This window comes from Labrus bergylta, chromosome 6 (genome assembly GCF_963930695.1).
Source record: "Labrus bergylta chromosome 6, fLabBer1.1, whole genome shotgun sequence".
NCBI lineage: Eukaryota > Metazoa > Chordata > Actinopteri > Labriformes > Labridae > Labrus > Labrus bergylta.
Window position 1 is genome coordinate 4288410 of NC_089200.1, and position 21487 is coordinate 4309896.

The 21487-nt window shown below is 42.4% G+C and overlaps 2 protein-coding genes across 2 annotated transcripts in view; one reads left to right on the forward strand and one right to left on the reverse strand.

Moving 5' to 3' along the window:
- Positions 1 to 12223, reverse strand: part of LOC109979624 (B-cell receptor CD22-like) — a 16799-nt gene extending 4576 nt beyond the window's left edge. The window contains exons 1-5 of the mRNA XM_065956320.1: positions 12219 to 12223; positions 11954 to 12105; positions 5069 to 5338; positions 4160 to 4241; positions 4020 to 4077 (exon numbers count right to left, since the gene is read on the reverse strand). Of these exons, the coding sequence (XP_065812392.1) occupies positions 4020 to 4077; positions 4160 to 4241; positions 5069 to 5338; positions 11954 to 12105; positions 12219 to 12223 (567 nt within the window). The remainder of the gene's footprint in view (positions 1 to 4019; positions 4078 to 4159; positions 4242 to 5068; positions 5339 to 11953; positions 12106 to 12218) is intronic.
- Positions 12224 to 19731: 7508 nt separating this feature from the next.
- LOC109976430 (tubulin beta-1 chain-like) lies at positions 19732 to 20795 on the forward strand. The gene has a single exon (XM_029275890.2). It carries the CDS (start codon positions 19877 to 19879, stop codon positions 20774 to 20776), a length of 900 nt encoding a protein of 299 aa, XP_029131723.1. The 5' UTR covers positions 19732 to 19876; the 3' UTR covers positions 20777 to 20795.
- Positions 20796 to 21487: the final 692 nt, after the last annotated feature.

Here is a 21487-nt window from a genome sequence, read left to right on the forward strand (position 1 = left end):
TTCTGCCTGTCGGCTTCACTGATCACCATTTTGTTAGTGTGGAGCTGATTATTTCACCAGGTGAAAGGGCTAAGTCCTTCTGGCATTTTAATAACAAGCTTCTACTGGACAATGTTTTCTGTAAAAACTTTGGGTGTTTTTGGGATCAGTGGCAATTAAGAAAAGTTGAGTTTGATTCTTTGAAGCTTTGGTGGGAGGTTGGTAAAGCTCAGATTCGTGTTTTTTGTCAGCAGTACACGTCACACTCTTCTGCTAGATTAAAAACAGTCATTAAAAATCTTGAGGACAACATTAAGAACCTTGAGGAGGGGTTAAATGGGAGTGTGGATCCCACCACTGGTACCCTGCTGAAGGAGAAACGTATGGAGTTGAGCTCTTTCCTGCAGGAGAGGGTGAAGGGAGCTCTTGTGCGGAGTCGTTTCCTTCAACTCAAAGACATGGATGCCCCAACGTCTTTCTTTTTCAATCTTGAGAGATCTGTGGCTCAAAAAAAGCTACTGACTTGTCTGAAACTGCCAGGAGGTCGAATAACAGCTGATCCAAAGGAAATGAGCAGTCACGCCATGCAGTTCTATGAGGATCTGTTTGGAGCAGAGAGTTGCAGCCAGGAGTGTCGCAGGGAGCTCCTGGAGGGTCTCCCTCAGCTCAGTGTGGAGGAGAGGTCTCTTCTGGAAGGGGAGCTGTCTCTGGAGGAGCTCACTGCTGCTGTCACTCAGATGGCAACAGGAAGAGCACCTGGAATAGATGGGTTGTCCACAGACTTTTTTAAGAGGTTCTGGAATATCCTTGGGTCTGACCTGCATAGTGTTTTAATGGAGTGTTGCAGGACCGGGTCTCTTCCTGGTTCTTGTAAGAGAGCAGTTCTTTCCTTGCTCCCCAAGAAAGGTGACCTGGCATTGTTAAAAAACTGGAGGCCGGTTGCTTTGCTTTGTGCGGACTACAAGATCCTCTCCAGAGCTTTATCGAACAGACTAAAGGACGTTCTGGGAAGTGTGGTCCATAAAGACCAGAGTTACTGTGTTCCAGACCGGACAATCATGGATAATGTTTTTCTTATCAGAGATGTCATTGATGTGTGTAAAATCTATAATCTAAATGTTGGCATTGTGTCTCTGGATCAAGAGAAGGCGTTTGACAGGGTGGATCACTCGTATTTGTTTTCTGCACTGAGGTCTTTTGGTTTTGGGGATGGTTTTGTGTCATTAGTTGGTTTGTTGTATCAGGATGCACAGTGTTTGGTGAAGATGGGGGCGGGGTTGAGTCGGCCAATCCCTGTACGGCGAGGGATCAGACAAGGTTGTCCCATCTCCGGCCAGCTGTACAGCTTGGCTATTGAGCCCTTGCTGTGCAGGTTGAGGGACCGGCTCAGCGGGCTTTCTTTGCCCGCGGCCTGTAGCATTGAATGTCCCCCTACAATTTCTGCCTATGCTGATGATGTAAACATCTTCATCTCCAATCAGGGGGACGTTCGGTGTCTGCGGGACACCCTGTCCCTGTATGAAAGGGCAACAGCTGCACGGGTGAACTGGGAAAAAAGTGGTGCCTTACTGGTGGGAGAGTGGAGGGACCAGGCAGTGCCCAGTCTGCCGGGTGGACTTGAGTGGGGGAGGGAGGGGTTGAAGGTGTTGGGGGTTTATTTGGGTACCGAGGGCTTTAAAAGTAAAAACTGGGAGGGAGTTAGGGAGAAAGTGTGCGCTCGGTTGTCTAAATGGAAATGGTTGCTACCCCAGTTGTCGTATAGGGGAAGAGTTCTGGTGGTCAATAACTTGGTTGCCTCGACTCTCTGGCACAGACTTGTGGCTTTGACACCTCCAAGAGGGCTGGTGGAGGACATTCAAAGGGCCATCCTGGACTTCTTCTGGTCAGGCAAACACTGGGTCCAGGCGGCAGTCCTCTACCTGCCGGTGGCTGAAGGGGGACATGGACTTATAGACATTCAGTCAAAAATTGCCTCATTCAGACTCCAGACTGCACAGAGACTCCTTTTCACTTGTGGTCCCAGCTGGATGGACATCGCTCGACTGCTGCTGAGGAGAGCTGGACGGCTGGGGTACACTAAGCAGCTCTTTCTGTTAAAGCTTGAGGAGGTGGATCTCACTGGATTAACATCCTTTTATATGTCTGTAATGCAGGCATGGAAAATGTACACATTCAAAAGGGAAAAAACTGAGAGTCTGGGAATGTGGATCTTTGAGGAACCGTTATTTTTTAATGATTTTATAAGGACTCCAACTTTGCAGTCAGCCAGTCTCCGGGCCAGTTTCAGAGAGGCAGGCTGCACAAAACTGGGTCACCTGGTAAGACTGACCCTGGACGCCCTCAAAGAAAGGACCAATATCACCTCCAGCCGGGTGGTTGAAAGAGTGGTGGAGGAAGTCTTTGCTGCACTTCCAGTAAAACTTGTGACATTTCTAAACATTGAGAATCTGTGTGAGCAGTGGAGTGAAGAGGGCGAATACAGCTTCCCATCTTTGTCTGTTACCCCAGATGTCGGGGAGTGGCAGGAAAGAGGAGGTGGACTGCTGTCCTTTAGTACTCCTGTTCTGGGAAAGTTCCAGGATGCAGGGAAAAAGGCACTCTATCAGTCCTGTGTTAAGGTCCTACATCTTCGTGGTCTGTCGGGAGTGAAAGAGTCGAGGTGGATCGAGTTTTTTGGCCCGGAGGTTTCCCCGAAAGGCAGCTGGCGGTCCCTGTACAAGCTGCCTGTTGAGAAGAGAACAGCAGATCTCCAGTGGAGAGTTGTGCATGGGGTTATAGCCACGAACAGATACAGAGCGCACATTGATCCAGGGGTGGGAGAGGAGTGTTTGTTTTGTTCACTAACTGAAACTTTGTCTCATCTGTTTGTTGAGTGTCCCAGGCTCTCACTCTTGTTTGTCCTTATGAAAAGCTTCTTTGAAGCTCTCGGGGAGGATTTCTCTTATGCAGTGTTTGTTTTTGGGCCAAAGTATTCTGCAAAGAAAAAGACTGTACATACACTGATGAACTTTTTATCTGGCTCGGCTAAGTTGGCCATTTGGCTTACACGCAAGAACCGAGCTCAGGGTACTGGCTGTGTGGAACCGGTGCTGGTTCTGGAGGGACTTTTGAAGGCCAGACTAAAGGTAGAATTTGCCTATTATCAAATGATGGACAATGTGCAAGACTTTAATAGTGTATGGGCTGTGGAAGAAGCTTTGTGCTCTGTGGGTGGGGATGGAGAGCTGATTATTCATTTTTGATGCAGTAAATGTTGTTTTTGTTGATGTTGTGATTTTTGTTGCACTTGTTTTGTTTTATGTTTTATTTTTTATTTATTTATTTATTTCCTTCTCTTGATCTGAGTGATGATGTGACAGTGTTATAATTTTCTCCTGGTAGTGGTAAAATAAAAGGTATTTTGAAAACCAAACCTCTCTCTCTCTCTCTCTCTCTCTCTCTCTCTCTCTCTCTCTCTCTCTCTCTCTCTCTGTCTGTCTCGTTCTCTCTCTCTCTGTCTCTCTCTCTCTCTCTCTGTCTGTCTCGTTCTCTCTCTCTCTCTCTCTCTCTCTCTCTGTCTTTCTCTCTCTCTCTCCCTCTGTATCTCTCTCTCTCTCTCTCTCTCTCTGTCTCTCTCTCTCTCTCTGTCTCTCTCTCTCTCTCTCTCTCTCCCTCGCTCTCTCTCTCTCTCTCTCTCTCTCTGTCTCTCTCTCTCTCTCTCTCTCTCTGTCTCTCCCTCTCTCTCTCTGTCTCTCTCTCTCTGTCTCTCTCTCTCTCCCTCGCTCTCTCTCTCTGTCTTTCTCTCTCTCTCTCTCTCCCTCTCTCTGTATCTCTCTCTCTCTCTCTCTCTGTCTCTCTCTCTCTCTGTCTGTCTCGTTCTCTCTCTCTCTCTCTCTCTCTCTCTCTCTCTCTGTCTCTGTCTGTCTCGTTCTCTCTCTCTCTCTCTCTCTCTCTCTCTCTCTCTGTCTTTCTCTCTCTCTCTCCCTCTGTATCTCTCTCTCTCTCTCTCTCTCTCTGTCTCTCTCTGTCTCTCTCTCTCTCTCTCTGTCTCTCTCTCTTACCTCGATCATCTCTGCAGGTTCGTCTGGTTCAGTGGTGGAGTTCACAGTTTTCTTCCACCTGGGTTAAATCATAAAACAATAAATTCCCAGTTTAACATGATGGGAGTCATAAACAACAGAATGAATGTTGATGGTTTTACCTCAGCCACAGAGTCAGGGGAATCAGAGGACTCAACAAGAGGAGCAGCAGAGTCCACCTGGTGATGATTTTTAGTGAGTTCCCTAAGAATGAAAGAGCGATATGTGAGACACTTCACTGGAAGGATTAGACAGAAAAATCACTTTTCCTCTTTGTTATACCCTCTGTTCATCATTCAGTCAGTCTGACACCATGGAGGAGGAAATGATTAAGACATTTTCACATCTGCACTGCTTAAAGTTTCTAGATCATTTCAGGAAGATTGCTCCTGATATCCTCCTGAACACTTCAGGAGGTTTTCAGTTTTGTGTAAAGTGTGGAAGCACTTTAAGAGTTGGTGGTTTGGGTGATTGTTCAGTTGGTAGGTCGGTAGAATGGACTGTAAATATGAATGTTTGAAGCCTGAGTGACGTCCCCCCTCTGTTCCTGCAGGGGGCGCTGGAGTCCCATCGATGGCGGTCTCCATGCTGGAAACGCTGTCTCAGTCTAACTTTCAGTCAACCTAACGACCGGCTGAGAGCTGGAGCTGAGGCGGGTTTTAAACCTCCTGACAAACCGTTACACCGCGCCCACCTGTCAATCAGGTCAGCTACACGCCTTATTGTGAATAACTCTTATCCTTCATCAAATCAAAACTGATGAGTCATCAAAACATTCACCCCCCGTACAGTGTGTGTCCATCCAGACATGAGCTAATCACACCTATTTGGTTTTTTTGAACCAGGCTGTAAACATGTTCATCTCTGCTGTAAAAACAGGCTTTTTAGAATGGGTGTGTATGTGACTTCCTGTTCTTCTGTAGCCAGCCTCTAGTGGACAGTCGAGGAACTGCAGGATTTAACACTTCAGCTTGGTTGGTAGGTAGCAGTAGCTTCATCTCACTCTATTTAATGATGAGTGTTTGACTCACATGTTAGGTTGACAGAGATGCGTTTGGAGGTCGTTCTCCCCAGCGTGTTCTCAGCTTCACAGTAAAACTCCCCAAAGTCAGAGGACTCGATGGAGCTGAAGACAAGCGTAGCTCCTGGATATGTGTGATTAGGGTTTAGAGGTCCATCCGCCTTGTACCAGGTGTAATTAGCTGCTGGGTTAGCATCACTGCTACAGGTCAGATTGACTGAAGTGCCCTCCACTATCTCATCGTGGGAACTCACTGACACAGAAGGAGGCTTTGGAGCATCTGGAGGAGAATCAGAGAGACCTCACATCAGATGAAGGTGGACGTGTTATATTGAACAGCTTTGGTTCTGAAACTGACGATCATACCTGCTGAATAAAAGTTTTTATATTTGCAGAAAAATGTAACAGTGAGACAGATAATCAGGAAACTCTCTGATAACCTGCACATATGAAAATGGAGGTACCATTTAACCCTCTGGTATCACTCAATGAATTTTTCAGTTTCCTTTAACAATCACTTTGACTGTGTTAGTGCATATGGTATGATACATTTTGAAATTCCAATTTCATTTTTTTGAATAGTTCTATGATACACTGAGTACAAATTTACTACCCTCTTGAGCCACTCGTTGACAGAAATATCCGCTCCCTAAAACAGCTGTGAAGATAATTAGAACAATGTTTTTTTTCCACTTTTTTGGGGTTAAATCTTTCAATCAACTTCAGTCCTAATCAAAACTATCAAATATTCAATTATTTTCAGGATTTTAACCCTTTAGATGCAAGTTTCATAAAATGATGTGCAAAACAAATCCAGAGCATTCAGGACCAGAATCTAAAGTTAGAAGGAGGACATACTGCAGGGGTCATCAACTACATTTGCACAAGGGCCAGCTTTTTTCTTGATAGACACCGTGGAGGCCGGACTTTCAAATATGCTAGCACATAAGTCTGATAGCCGTTGAAGCCCAGAAGGTAGTGTCAGAGAGACAGTGTCATTTCTGAAATTAACATAATGTGAGTATACCAGTGTCCTTTCCGACACAAAATTAAACAATAGTGTTTTTGTGTCGCATACACATCTGTTACAGTACATTTAATTAAGAAGGCATTATGTTCTTTTGAATCAAGATATTTAAATCACAGATTGAATAATTTATCAGATTGTAAGGACACACTCTCTGGCTTCTCACTGGGGTTGGTGAATGAATCACCTAAGTGCAGAGTCAGGTGTGTTTGTGGCTGATTGGCCTTGATTAAAACCAGGTGTGGGGAGCTTCTATATACTCCTGGAGGTCAGTGTTCTGTGCTGACTCATTATCTCACCTTCAGAGGTAGTGAGAGCTTCTCCCTGTGGTGTCTCTTGTTGTCTGTGTGTTCATAAACACCAACAAATAACTTCCTGTGTATTTGTGTCTATTACCAAAGTAACTTGGGGTGCTGGGTAGTTGATATACCCCAGCCTTTTGTGTTGAGTTTGAAGGCCTTCCTGGCGTTTCTTGGGTCTCCCGGTCAATTTAGTTTTGAGTCAGCTGCCTGGCAGCAGTGGTTTAGTTGATCATTTTCTGTGCATTAGTTAGAGGAATGTTTTGGCTCTAGACTATTTTCATTGTTCCCTACCCCCCCTCCAATCTATCGCTTGCGATTTTTGTGGTTATCCTTCTTGGAAAACTTTAAGACACCCCTGGGTCCGCACCTGTGTCCCACTTTCCTGTTTTCCTGACACAGATCAGGAAATTGAGAAATTGTAAAAATATATATATATTTGCTCGCCTTTATTGTTTTAAAGGTAGCAGTGCCCAGACCCCCCCTGCATTATAACATTATAGACTAATAACTAAAATCCAACAGAGAATTTTTATTTGATAATAATATTTAATTAAATTATTATTCCTCAAAACAATTTTTCTCTTGATTTAGCTTTGAAAATATTAGACACTGAATACAATCAGCCTGTTTGTCATTGGACGTGTTTATCTCTGACTGCTCCTGCTGCACCTTGATGGAAGAGAAAAGTGGAGCGTGCATTTAGCGTGCACTATATCTGCAGTGTTTAACGCAGCGCTGTTTCACAGAGTCTGAATGGACAAGTTCACAGACTGACTGAGACTAGGGCTGCACGATATATCGTTTCAGCATCGTCATCGAGATGTGCGCATGCGCAATACTCACAACGCAAGGATATGCGATGTGAAGAAAAAACAAATCTGTCTGGAGCCAAAAGACATATTTGAGCCTTTCAATGAAGTTTATGTATCCTGTCTAAGCCCGTTCACATTACTGATAGATCTAAATGAGTATATATTTATATCTTTTACCACATTATGCAACAACTCTCATAGTGAGAACACCTTCTCAGCGCTCTGTCATCTCACCTGCTGTTATCAGGGCCGGGCAGAGCGACGTGCAGCGTGAGTGGTCGAGCGACTGAGAGAGAGAGAGCGGTGAATGTGAGCGGAGAGGAGCAGGGATTTATACAATCTGACAGTTTGCTTTAGTTAATATCACATAAGGGGCTTTATTTAACACTTTCAGGGTTAAAGGCAAGCGGCCTCCAGATCTGTGCCTTCAACTTTGTCTTCAGTCAGAACGGGCTCTCGGTTTTGTTTTGGAGGTCTAAGTTTCGATCTTCTGATAGCCCATTTTATTGTTTATTTCACGTCCTCCTTCCCACGCCTTATGATTCCATGAGCTGCCATAAAACTTGAAACAGTCGTAGTTTAATGTCAAAGTAATCCGTTGCTTAAAGTTTGCTTTGCTTCCTGCAGAAATCACAATTTTTTCTCTTTCCGAGGTGGACCATCTTCACAAATGCATTGTGCTTGTTCTAGAAATGTCTCTAAACATTACTCTTCATTGATTCACATCTCTGGCAGCTGATTACTCAAGACTACAAAAAAGTCAAAACGCAGGAGGAGGACAAACTCTGTGATCCATTGTGCGTCTGCTCAGCCTGTGTGTGGTCTCTCTCTCTCTCTCTCTCTCTCTCTCTCTCCTCTCTCTCTCTCTCTCTCTCTCGTCTCTCTCTCTCTCTCTCTCTCTCTCTCTCTCTCGTCTCTCTCTCTCTCTCTCTCTCACTCTCTCTCTCTCTTCTCTCTCTCCTCTCTCTCTCTCTCTCCTCTCTCTCTCTCTCTCTCTCTCTCTCTGTGTGTTGTGTGTAATCATCATTTCAGGGAGAATTCAGCTGAACAGAGTGAAGCAGTTAACATATATCGCAGGAACAAAAATATTGAAAATGTCATTTTTTTCTCAATATCGTGCAGCCCTAACTGAGACTACAGCAGGCTGTGAGATGACGTTGCTATCCTTAAGTTAGTCGAAACCGACCGTTTGAGCGGATCATTTGATCATCACTGACATACTGGCTGCTGCATTGTTGTCAGAGAAGCCAGCACTTCAACATAGCATGTTTCCTTAATGTCTGATCAGATAGTAAGCTCACTTTATCATCTCACTCTCTACACATCTCACTGATTGGACCTTTAAAGGCTCCGTGTGATGGTGTGAATCAGTGAAGACTGTAAATAAACTCACACACTGGAGGAGACGGGAACTTGTCATGTCCTCGTACAGCACAGGAATAACTGTCTGTCTGAAGAACCTGCTCTGATGAATAATGAGATGATGTTTCATTTTTGATTTCCTCTCCATTCTTGAACCAGATGGTTTCTTTAGAACATCCGTTGAGACAAGAAAAGAGTCGAGCCGCTTGTCTGATCACCTGCACCTGGAGATCTGAACATGTGTAGAAATATCAGCACACAAACATGTAGTAAATACATTAATATACAACATATTATTATAAACTGTGAGCTCAGAGAATAAAGTGTGAAATATTACCTGTGACAATCAGGTAGACCCCAGATCTACTTAAATATCTGCTGATGTTTGTTTTCAATATGAACATGTATACAGCCCTGTCTGTCTCTCTCACGTCTGTGATTCTCAGAGTACACTTGTTCCCCACACAGGTATTCTGCACACGGCCTGAATACTTGGAGTCTTCTTTAACATCCACTTCATATTCAGGATCATCAGTAGACCAAAATGTTTCCTGAAGTGTGTTAACTTCCTCGTTTATTCCCTCTGGGTATGGAAAGGTGCAGCTCATCTCCACAGTCAATCCTTTACGGGCACAGATCTGCTTAGAAGAGTACGTCACATCCCAGAGATCCTGAACCGCTGAAACACAGAGCACATCAGGAACAACCATCAACATTCATAACTTTCAGAAGAAAAAATAAAAACCTCAACATATCTCAACGTCTAAAAATCATCTGATCACGATTCTATCCAACTGTAATCACTTTAAAGACTCAAAAATGTAAACAGGCTTTTTTAGTATGGGTGTGTATGTGACTTCATGTGCTTTTCTGCAGCCAGCCTCTAGTGGACACCCGAGGAACTGCAGGTTGTTGTTTTGCATCGGCTTCATTGGTCAACACCGGAGGATGCTGCTTGGATAAGATCTGACACTTTGAAGAAGGAAGTAGCAGGGTTTAGTGTGGATGTGTGATGGTGGAAGATATTCACTGTGAGACAAGTTTCCACCCACAAAAACTATCAGGAGATAGAAACTGTATTAGAGAGAACCTGAGAACAAACTCTGCTTTAGAACAAACACTGCAGGGGTAAAGTCTGAGAGCATGAATAATAAAACACATTTTAATTTGTGGTATCTAAGAGTGATAAGCAGACTTGGTTTTTGGTATATGTCAAGAAAAAGAGGTGACCTTCCTTTTAGACGTGAAAACGGATGATTCAAACTAAAGTCAGAAAACGACTTCATGTGTGGAGATGTCACATCACAGAATACGAGACAGTGTTTGTAGTATTTCTGAGAGTATCAGGGATCCTGAAACACAAAGTGCAGAACAAAGCACTAGTGTTGTAGTACTCCAAATCAGTCTTGGTCTCAGGACCACTTTTTGAAGGTCTCAGTCTCAGGATTTCAAATAAAGACCGGTCAAGACCACCACTGATCGGCTATTTCTCCACGTCATCACTGAGATCAGAAGGAAAACGTCCTCTTTTTAAAAGAACAAATAACTTCAATTCATTTCTAGTTTGATTTTTATCCCCCGGTTACGGCCGCAACCTTCCCGGTGTTACACTTCCATCGCTGCAACACCTGTTGGTTTGACCTGATAACTGCTCTCATATCTGACAAACCGAGGGGCATCCAAAACGGCCTTGTGGGGGGATGTCTTAACAGCGCCTACTTTATCTGGTCCAAACAAATCCAGAGCATTCAGGAGCAGAATGTAAAGTTAGAAGGAGGACATACTGGCTGCTGCATTGTTGTCAGAGAAGCCAGCACTTCAACATAGCATGTTTCCTTCATGTCTGATTAGATAGTAAGATACCTTTATCATCTCACTCTCTACACATCTCACTGATTGGACCTTTAAAGGCTCCGTGTGATGGTGTGAATTAGTGCTGCAACAACGAATCAATAAAAATCGATTAATAAAAGTGTTGGCAACGAATTTCATTATCGATTCGTTGCGTTGCACGATTAATGCGTCACTCCCTATGTCGCAGACTGTGGTGACGTGCACGCCGAACTGTTTACATGCCGACGGCACAGCGTGGCGGAGCTACAGCGTGAGAGAGTGGAGCTGGTATTTCAGATATTAAACACAGCAGAGCGGAGAGAACGGTTCAACCGAAATCTTCTAAAGTGTGGGAGCACTTCACGATGCATAAAAACAAGAGTTAGTTGAAGCTTTGCAATAGCGATACGGCGCGGCACGGGAGCACCACAGTGATGATGCAGCACCTGAAAAGTAAACATGTCGGAGTCATCGCTGACTAGGAAGGGAGCTCGACAGCAGGGTAAGTCACTACAAAATCCCATGGTTGTTCTGTTTTCAAGTAAGAAAATGTAACGTTAGTCTCTCCGGTTGCTCGGCTGGTGCTTTAACGTTAACGTTTAACGTTAGCTGGTTAATGACGCGGTACAGAAAACTTTTTACTTTGCCAACTCCAAACAACCTTAGACTAAAGAAAACTTTATTATTTTGCCTTTTAGGCCCACTTTCAATACGTTGTCAGATATATTCTTTGCTGTTTTCCCATATTATTTTCTGTTGACGTTGGAATATATTTGTGTAGGTGTGTGTTTTACATTTTATTTTAGTTTAAAAATGTTTTAAAGCACTTTGTCAGCTTGCTGTCAATAAACAATTAAAAAACAATGTACTTACTACAATGATTTAATAATTTGATGATTAAGCTTAATTTTCTGTAATAAGGTGAGAGTTAATACACTGCACTGTATGCAAGTGCATTTAGACACTTAATTAAATTTGTGTAAATAAGTTTTTAGGGTACCTGTATTGATGTAAATAAATATATATTATAAAAACGTGTGTTGTCTCTGCAAGTGCTCTTTGGGTTACTTACTTACTTTTACATAACAATAAATTCATAACTAAAACAACAAGGCATATTGATTAGATGTAAATTGTGCTGTTTTACATATTAATACTATCTTTGTTATTGCAGAAAACATCATGTACACCACAAGAAGCATCCGTCTTGACAGATAGCATCCTCAACATGCTCGTCGCTGACACGAGGCCTCTGACGATGGTTGAAAATAAAGATGCAACTTCACTACAATGATCCCCACCTTAAACCCTGGCTACACTCTTCCCTCAAGGACCCATTTCAGAAAGCTCATGGAGACGTCCAAGCAGTAACCTGTTGTTTTTGCACTTTTGTTTGCCCTGTCAATGAACTAATGTTCTGTTTTTGAATAAACGTGTGGAAATTTTTTAAATCCGATTCATCGATTAATCAGAAAAATAATTAACCGATTAATCGATTATCAAAATAATCGTTAGTTGCAGCCCTAGTGTGAATCAGTGAAGACTGTAAATAAACTCACACACTGGAGGAGACGGGAACTTCTCATGTCCTCGTACAGCACAGGAATAACTGTCTGTCTGAAGAACCTGCTCTGATGAATAATGAGATGATGTTTCATCTTTGATTTCCGCTCCATTCTTGAACCAGATGAAGGAGGTTTCATCAGGACATCTGTTGACACATTTAAAGAGGGATACAGCCTCATGTCTGCTCACCTCCACCTGGAGATCTGAACATGTATAGAAATATCAGCACACAAACATGTAGTAAATACATTAATATACAACATATTATAAACTGTGAGCTCAGAGAATAAAGTGTGAAATATTACCTGTGAGAGTCAGGATGACCCCAGATCTACTTAAATATCTGCTGATGTTTGTTTTCAATATGAACCTGTAGTAATCCGTGTCTGTCTCTCTCACGTCTGTGATTCTCAGAGTACAGTTGTTCCCCACACAGGTATTCTGCACACGGCCTGAATACTTGGAGTCTTCTTTAACATCCACTTTATATTCAGGCTCATCAGTAGACCAAAATGTTTCCTGAAGTGTGTTAACTTCCTCGTTTATTTCCTCTGGGTATGGAAAGGTGCAGCTCATCTCCACAGTCGATCCTTTACGGGCACAGATCTGCTTAGAAGAGTACGTCACATCCCAGAGATCCTGAACCGCTGAAACACAGAGCACATCAGGAACAACCATCAACATTCATAACTTTCAGAAGAAAAAATAAAAACCTCAACATATCTCAACGTCTAAAAATCATCTGATCACGATTCTATCCAACTGTAATCATTTTAAAGACTCAAAAATGTAAACAGGCTTTTTTAGTATGGGTGTGTATGTGACTTCATGTGCTTTTCTGCAGCCAGCCTCTAGTGGACACCCGAGGAACTGCAGGTTGTTGTTTTGCATCGGCTTCATTGGTCAACACCGGAGGATGCTGCTTGGATAAGATCTGACACTTTGAAGAAGGAAGTAGCAGGGTTTAGTGTGGATGTGTGATGGTGGAAGATATTCACTGTGAGACAAGTTTCCACCCACAAAAACTATCAGGAGATAGAAACTGTATTAGAGAGAACCTGAGAACAAACTCTGCTTTAGAACAAACACTGCAGGGGTAAAGTCTGAGAGCATGAATAATAAAACACATTTTAATTTGTGGTATCTAAGAGTGATAAGCAGACTTGGTTTTTGGTATATGTCAAGAAAAAGAGGTGACCTTCCTTTTAGACGTGAAAACGGATGATTCAAACTAAAGTCAGAAAACGACTTCATGTGTGGAGATGTCACATCACAGAATACGAAACATTGTTTGTAGTATTTCTGAGAGTATCAGGGATCCTGAAACACAAAGTGCAGAACAAAGCACTAGTGTTGTAGTACTCCAAATCAGTCTTGGTCTCAGGACCACTTTTTGAAGGTCTCGGTCTCTGACTGGGCGGACTCAGGATTTCAAATAAAGACCGGTCAAGACCACCACTGATCGGCTATTTCTCCACGTCATCACTGGATCGGCAGTGCTCAGGAAGTGTACTGGCACCTCTCAGACTACTAGACCAATTATCAGACTTGCTCTGCACCAGGACTTGAACCAGCGACCCTCCGTTCCCCAACCCAAGTCCCAAAAGACTCAAAGCTCTTTTACACTGCAGGTCACACCAACACATTCACACGCTGATGGTAGAGGCTGCTGAGTAAAGAGTCCGTCAGTATTAACTCATCCATTCATACACATTCACACGCTGATGGTAGAGGCCGCTGAGTAAAGAGTCCGTCAGTATTAACTCATCCATTCATACACATTCACACGCTGATGGTAGAGGCCGCTGAGTAAAGAGTCCGTCAGTATTAACTCATCCATTCATACACATTCACACACTGATGGTAGAGGCTGCTGAGTAAAGAGTCCGTCAGTATTAACTCATCCATTCATACACATTCACACGCTGATGGTAGAGGCTGCTGAGTAAAGAGTCCGTCAGTATTAACTCATCCATTCATACACATTCATACGCCCTCGACCTTCCGGTTAAGAAACGACCGACTCTACCACTGAGCCACAGCAGACCCTCTTACAGATCAACTTGTCCATCATGAGTTCGATTGGAACCTACACATTTATGCACTTCTGCACTTCTACCCGTGTACCGAGCATTTGCACTTCCTGTTCTATGTTTTGTCCGTGCGTTATTAAGTTTATTTGACTTTCCCTGCAACCAGATTTACCTACAGGTACAAATAAAGTCACCTGTACCTGATCCACTTTTCACACAGATGACCTTCAGTCTGTATTAATCAGTCCCACATTTTATGAAGGTAGATATGTTGTAAAATAGGAGAGTTTGTAGAATGTGATGTGAGCTTCAAGGAAAAAAAAGTGAACTTGTATGTAAAAATGTTTTGCAACACATTTTGCGAGACGTCTGTAGCAAAACAAATTTGTACTTGTTGCAATGCCCCCTCCCCCTCCCCCTCCCCCTCCCTCCTCCCCTCGCTGTGTGTCTGCGTGTGGGGGGAATTGGCCATTCAGAAGTAAATTTCCCCATTCAAATCCTCCATTGATTTTTCACAAAATATCAAGAGATTGGTGACTGAAACCGAGACAACCAGCCACCCCAATACTCGTGACTATAGTACATTTAATTCGGCGCCAAAACGGCATCGAAAAACGGAGAAAAAGGCAAAGATACAAGACTGATACATAACCTTTGTCCTGAGTCAAGGGACTACCTATCCCACAATCCCTTGCGAATTATATCGTTTCTTCTTAAAAGTAACTTGAGTCTTTATAGTGTTTATACTGTTAATGCGAGTGTTGTACTATCTTGTAGTTTGTGATTGTGGTGAATATATAAACTGCATTCACTGGAAATTTACTTCTGATTGGCCAATTCCCCCCACACACAGACACACAGCGAGGGGAGGGGGGCATTTCTACAAGTACACATTTGTTTTGCACACATCACATTCTACAAGCTCTCACATCTCATTCTACAAGCTCTCCTATTTTGCAACATATCTACCTTCATACACATTTCCTCTTTTTTTAATGAAGTGAATGAAAGTATAGACATGACGTACCTGACACAGAGTGGAGGACGACGATAAACCAACTCACTGCTCTGATTAAACTCATCGCTGCTCCTCTCATCTCTCGTTGTGACTTTAAGGAAGATAAAAGATGTTAGCAGGTGGAATAATCAGAACACAGCAGCACTCAAACATTAGTAGACATGTTGAGGAATCATTCTACTTACATGTGAAGAAGAGTAACGTCTGAAAGATGACTCTCCTCTGCAGGCAGTGAGCGGACGACAGATATCAGAGTGTTTTTAATCACTACACTTCCTTCCTCTTTACATGATTAATATATTTGATAAGACAAACACCAGGAAGAACGTCACAGATAACCCAACATGTCTTCTTTCCTAACACAACTTAAACCCTAAACAAAGTGATTACTGTCCAAGTGTCAGACCTTTGGGTGAATGCATTAGTTTAGAAAAAGTCAGCCAACATATACACACATGCAGAGTCGAACAAAAATATGAGATGTGATGCACAAAGATTCACAAAATTATACATTTTTTATTTGCTATATGCATTAAAAACACAATTCAAGATATTTCCAGCCCGACCGGATTCTTCATCAGCTGCTGTATGATACATAATAACACCTGAACCTCCATCCATCTATACCACTTTTGGTTGCGGGGGCCTGGAGCTGATCTGAGCATCATTGGTGGAGAGGCGGGGTTACACCTCTCACCTCGTCTCGTCTCGTCCCACGTTGACCCTTCTTGTCTTGTCTCTTGGTAGCATTGGTTAAAGCATTGGTATCCAACCTGGGGCCCGGGACCCCCTAGGCGAGGTAGCCAAAGATCTCTTGTTGTCTGAATTAAATTCACACATATCATGATATCCCGATATATTTCAGATAATCCAGATTTTCTGAAGTGGACTCTGTGTAGTACCGTCTAAGCTGCAGCTTGGCACTAGGAGTCATCGAGCGTACACGCTGCACGCTGCACGCTGCACGCTGCACGCTGCACGTTGCACGCTGCACGCTGCACACCTTTATCCCTCGTGCTGCCATGAAGCGTTTTTAATGATATCAAGAGAAAACACTAGTAGAGAAAAGTAGAGAAAAAGATGTGAAGGAGGTCAATGAAAGTCTGAAGAGGAAGAGAAAGCGCCATCTTTAATGAGGTCTCTGAAAACCTGACTTTTAGTGACAGATGAAGTGAAGAGGAAAAAACAACACATCGAGATTTACAGTGACCTCTCATGTTTCTGTGTTCTCCTTTCAGCCACACGGGGGCGGTGTTGATCCAGGCGGAATTTTAATGTATTGGATGGATCCGTTTAAGATGACTCAGCAGTTTAACATGACGTCACCTTCAGAGAGGAAGAATACAAATATAGTCAAATATAAATATCAATTAAATATATTTGTCTGATATATTTGAATGTTTCACACTCAGGTAACATTAATAACTGAAGTAAATACATGATAATTTAATTTCCACAATTATTTTTATAACTATTACTGCATAGTAATAATATGAACACAGAATCTAATAAAATAAAATAAACGAAAGAAATGGTTGTAAAACTAAACTTTCATCAAAGCTTAATACAGGTAGAAGAGCAAAAGCGTGGGGGGGGGGGAGTGACGTTTATATACTGTAACTACTGCACGGTGCATAGACTGTATACTGTATAGATTCAGGTGTGCAGAGATTCTTTTCAACATTTTTCTACAAAGTTTTGAGACAAACATTTGCTAAAACACATCAAACAGATTTTTCAGTTTTTGCTCATCTGGCCTCCGCAATATTTCAGCTTTTTTGACGAGGCTATTTCATGAAGCAATAACTCTCTTAGGGTCATATTTGGACAGAGCAAAAACAAAATGGGACTCAGATTCTACAACATCCATAGTGTGTGACCATCTGTCTAAAATGTTGTCTAACAAACTTGATCCCCTACAATTTGCCTATAAAGCAAAACGTGGTGTAGAGGATGCAAGTCTCACACTTTTAGACACTGTCACCAAACACCTTGACTCTGCACATCCCCACACTAGGATTCTATTCGTGGATTTCTCCTCTGCTTTTAATACTGTACACACAGACACTCTGTTGCGCCGCCTCTGGGACCTTCATGTCCACCCAACACTGGTTTTATGGATTAAGAGTTTTTTACATGAAAGACCACAACAGGTGTTTTTAAATGGTTTTAATTCCAGTAAATTGGTTTTAAACACAGGTCTTCCCCAGGGTTGTGTTTTATCTCCCTTTCTCTTCTCGGTTTACACAAACAACATCTCCTGCAACAGTGAAGGAATGACACTTTTTAAGTATGCAGATGACATGGCCCTGGTTGCGCAACTGACTGACACCACTGCCCTGACTCAATACCAGCAGGCAGTCAACAACCTGGTCCAGACAATTGGAGAAGACTCACTGGAGCTCAACATCACAAAGGCTAAGGAGTTGTGCTGTGGGGGCAGAGGGAAAATCACCATCACCTCTCTTCCAACCACTCACAATCCAGGGTCAGCTTGTAGCAACCCAGTCTCATGTCAAAATGTGTAATACCTACGTTGGTCCACTGCGCAAAACGTAGTAGTTTCACAATAAGGGCTCTAAAATTGTGACATGTCTACGTTTCCTTTTGTCTATTCTTTTGTATAGGCATACCTCAAGTCACGTGACTGCCCAGTTTCCCCCTGGCGAAAAATAAACATGGTGGACATCCCTTCTACTTTCGGTGGAAAATGCAATATTTTAAGATAGTTTGAGGCTTAAGTCGTTTTGATAACCTTTCTGGCGACAAATGTACATTGTATCTTCATAATCTTCGTTCGGTTTATGTTTATGATCTTTAGTTTGTTCGTTTCCACAAAGATTCTTTCAGGTCTCGATAGAGAAACGTTGCGTTGTTACGTTTTCTACTGTTGCTATGGTGGTTGCGATGGACGCTATCAACAACGAACCGGAAGGAAGTGGACGTTTGGTTCGCGGCTCTTTAAATGGGTTACATCCAGTCTATGGTTACATCAGATCCTACACATCAAACTAAACTCCTATGCAATAAATAATGATTTCTGTTACATTTTTATGGATGTCTTTCATTACAACCAAATTTAATAAAACGATTGGAACAGATCGATGCACATTAGCAACATTATAAACTATAACATGTAACAATACATAAAGACAATACTGTACAGTTTGTGTGATTTATATGATTTTATTTAACAAAATAATCCTGACAGATTAATACTATCTTTTAAAACAGGTTTGATTTGACCACTTTTTTACAATATATATAGTCTAGATTATTTTACAAAACCCATTCGGCTTTTAAATATTTGATATAGTGGGTAGATATACATTTTTTACAACCCTAATTATGTTCCCTCTGTGCACAACGCCAGACATAACTACCAAAATTCCCATTTCTAGAATAACAGTCAAAATATCCTAAATTAACTGATATATGTACTTTATTTTAACATAGATCATATATGTACTATGCGATAAATACTTCGGTCACACAAGATCTGTGACATATTCAGTGAATATATCTTTTGTAAGCCTTTTATAATCCTAGTTACAACCTTTTTTGGAAACGGAAAAGACTACAATTATGGCGCCATTCAGTATCAAGCTGTATGACTTGACTCTAAGGAATTGTAGTCTTTTAGACAAATCTCAGTGTTTCCCTTACCTAAGAAGTAATATATATTTAATTGAGGGTACACAGGGGAGTTTAACTGGATGGTTAAGACATTTATGTTATCAGATATTAAAAAAATAATTGATACATTTGTTAAAATGTATTTTAACCATATATAGCAGCTCCCCCTGTTGTTTTGGTGAGCTGACTACCCTCTCATGATAGCTATTTTTGTTTTGGTGACAGTTCCAAATCTCACGAACAACTGGTGAAAATTTGGGGGTTCTAGGTCAAACAGACAAATATTTGTACACAATAATACGCATAGCTGTATTAAAGAAAACTAATCCAGCAAATTTATCATCCAGCCAAAAAGCTGGCTGGCCAATGTATTCATACGTGAGTATGAATAATGATGAGTAGGGCAAGAGAGGTGTTATATCGATAGAGACAACTTTTTATTTTGATATTTATTTTTCAGTAAGAGGATTTGGTGTAGTGTTCCTTCGTTTAGAGACATTTTCACCAACATTTATGTGATTTGACAGTTGAAACGTTGTTAATACGTTAGTGAATGAGTGTGTGAAGAATCTGTTAACACACTTCACTTCTGCTTTAAACCAGGAACATGACAGAGGTCCCACAATTTACCACTTTAATCCTCTCTAGTTTCAGTCCAAACACACACAGCTCTTCTTTTACCTTCCGGTGTCCTTTGTAAATCAAAACCCGATACTAAATTGTGTTTTTAAAATAGTTTGAAGTACAAAAAGCATCGCAATCGCGTTTAATCACATGGCTTCCAGTGTTTTCTAATCTACCGCCGAAACGTTCTCAGGGCTTGTTTTCACCCAAACGGAGGCGTGGTCACTCTGGCGAGCCAGAAGTGACGTTCAACTGCTCTTATGAATCAACCTCTATAGAACTGCTACGTCAGCTTTAAAAATGAAAGAAACCAATACATAATGACCTGCGTCAACTTGCCATTACTGCCAACTCATTCCCCTGTCACTTGTTTTATCAGCCAACAATGTAAGATGTTTAAAATGTTTTATTGTATTTCAGTTTTGGGAGGTGATGAGCACGGCATTGACCCAACTGGCACATACCACGGTGACAGTGACCTGCAGCTTGGGGGTGCAGAGCTGGTGGACTCTGTCCTGGATGTAGTGAGGAAGGAGGCAGAGAGCTGTGACTGCCTGCAGGGCTTCCAGCTCACACACTCTCTTGGTGGTGGTACTGGCTCTGGGATGGGCACACTGCTCATCAGCAAAATCCGTGAAGAGAACCCCGACCGTATTATGAACACCTACAGCGTGGTGCCCTCACCCAAAGTATCAGACACAGTCGTTGAGCCCTCCAACGCCACACTGTCAGTCCACCAGCTTGTAGAAAACACAGACGAAACCTTCTGTATTGACAACGAGGCTCTGTATGCCATCTGTTTCCGCACCCTTAAACTTACAACCCTCACTTACGGTGACCTCAACCACCTCGTCTCTGCCACCATGAGCGGCGTTACCACCTGCCTCAGGTTCCCCAGACAGCTCAATGCTGACCTGAGGAAGCTGGCTGTAAACATGGTGCCATTCCCTCGTCTGCACTTCTTCGTGCCAGGCTTCGCTCCCCTCACAAGCCGAGGCAGCCAGCAGTACAGGTCCCTCACTGTACCAGAGCTCACCCAGCAGATGTTCGACGCAAAGAACATGATGGCTGCCTGCGACCCACGTCACGGCCGCTACCTGACAGTGGCTGCTGTCTTCCGTGGCCGCATGTCCATGAAGGAGGTGGACGAACAGATGCTGAACGTGCAGAACCAAAACAGCAGCCACTTCGTTGAATGGATCCCCAACAACGTGAAGACCGCTGTCTGTGGCATTCCTCCCCGTGGCCTCAAGATGGCTGCCACATTCATCGGCAACAGCACAGCCATCCAGGAGCTGTTCAAGCATATCTCTGAGCAGTTCACAGCCATGTTCAGGCGCAAAGCTTTCCTCCATTGGTACACCGGCGAGGGTATGGACGAGATGGAGTTCACCGAGGCAGAGAGCAACATGAACGACCTGGTGTCAGAGTACCAGCAGTACCAGGACGCCACCGCCGAGGAGGAGGGAGAGTTTGAGGAGGAAGGCGAGGAGGAGCTTGCCTAAACCTTAAATTGTCCAAATCTTCCATTTAAAATGTAATGTTCCAAACAAGTGTTTTCAGTGTTCTGTCTGCTGTTCGTGTGAATAAAAGTTTCTTCTGCTTTTTTGAAGTCTTAATGTGTTTAATAGTATTCACAGGCTACTTTCCGATTAATGAGATGTAACTATGAAGTCAAAGTATTTATAAGAGTAGAGGCTCTACACTGTAGATAAGGTGTAGTTGCATGGCTGGTGTTTTGCCAGAAATGCAGAAGTAAACAAACATTTAAAATCTGTTATAATGTGACTTAAATGAAAAGTAGTAAGATCATGATGGAGATTCTGGATATAAATGGTTCATTCAATGTTTTGTTCTTATTTTAATTCATTGTAGATAAAAGAGCTGCTAAGATGTAGACAAAGAGCATATATATATATATATATATATATATATATATATATATATATATATAATTACACTAAAAAATAATTAAAATGATTAAATTACAAGCTGAAAGGAAAGTGTTCATCAGATATCACATGCAGTGTTTGGCGTTTGAATTCTACTGATAGTTTGAAGGTAACATACTGATTACTGATAAAATGATGCATCTTAAACCACTGCAGACATTTCCATACTGTCGCTCAGTTTCTGACAGTTCCTGGTTGTGGTCGGTAGGTGGCAGTGTTGGCTAAACCACTCTCTTCCAAACGCAGTAGGTCAGGATGCTGACA

Coding starts and splice junctions, on each gene's coding strand:
- LOC109976430 (XM_029275890.2), top strand. CDS start 19,877: ATGGGCACACTGCTCATCAGCAAAATCCGTGAAGAGAACCCCGACCGT.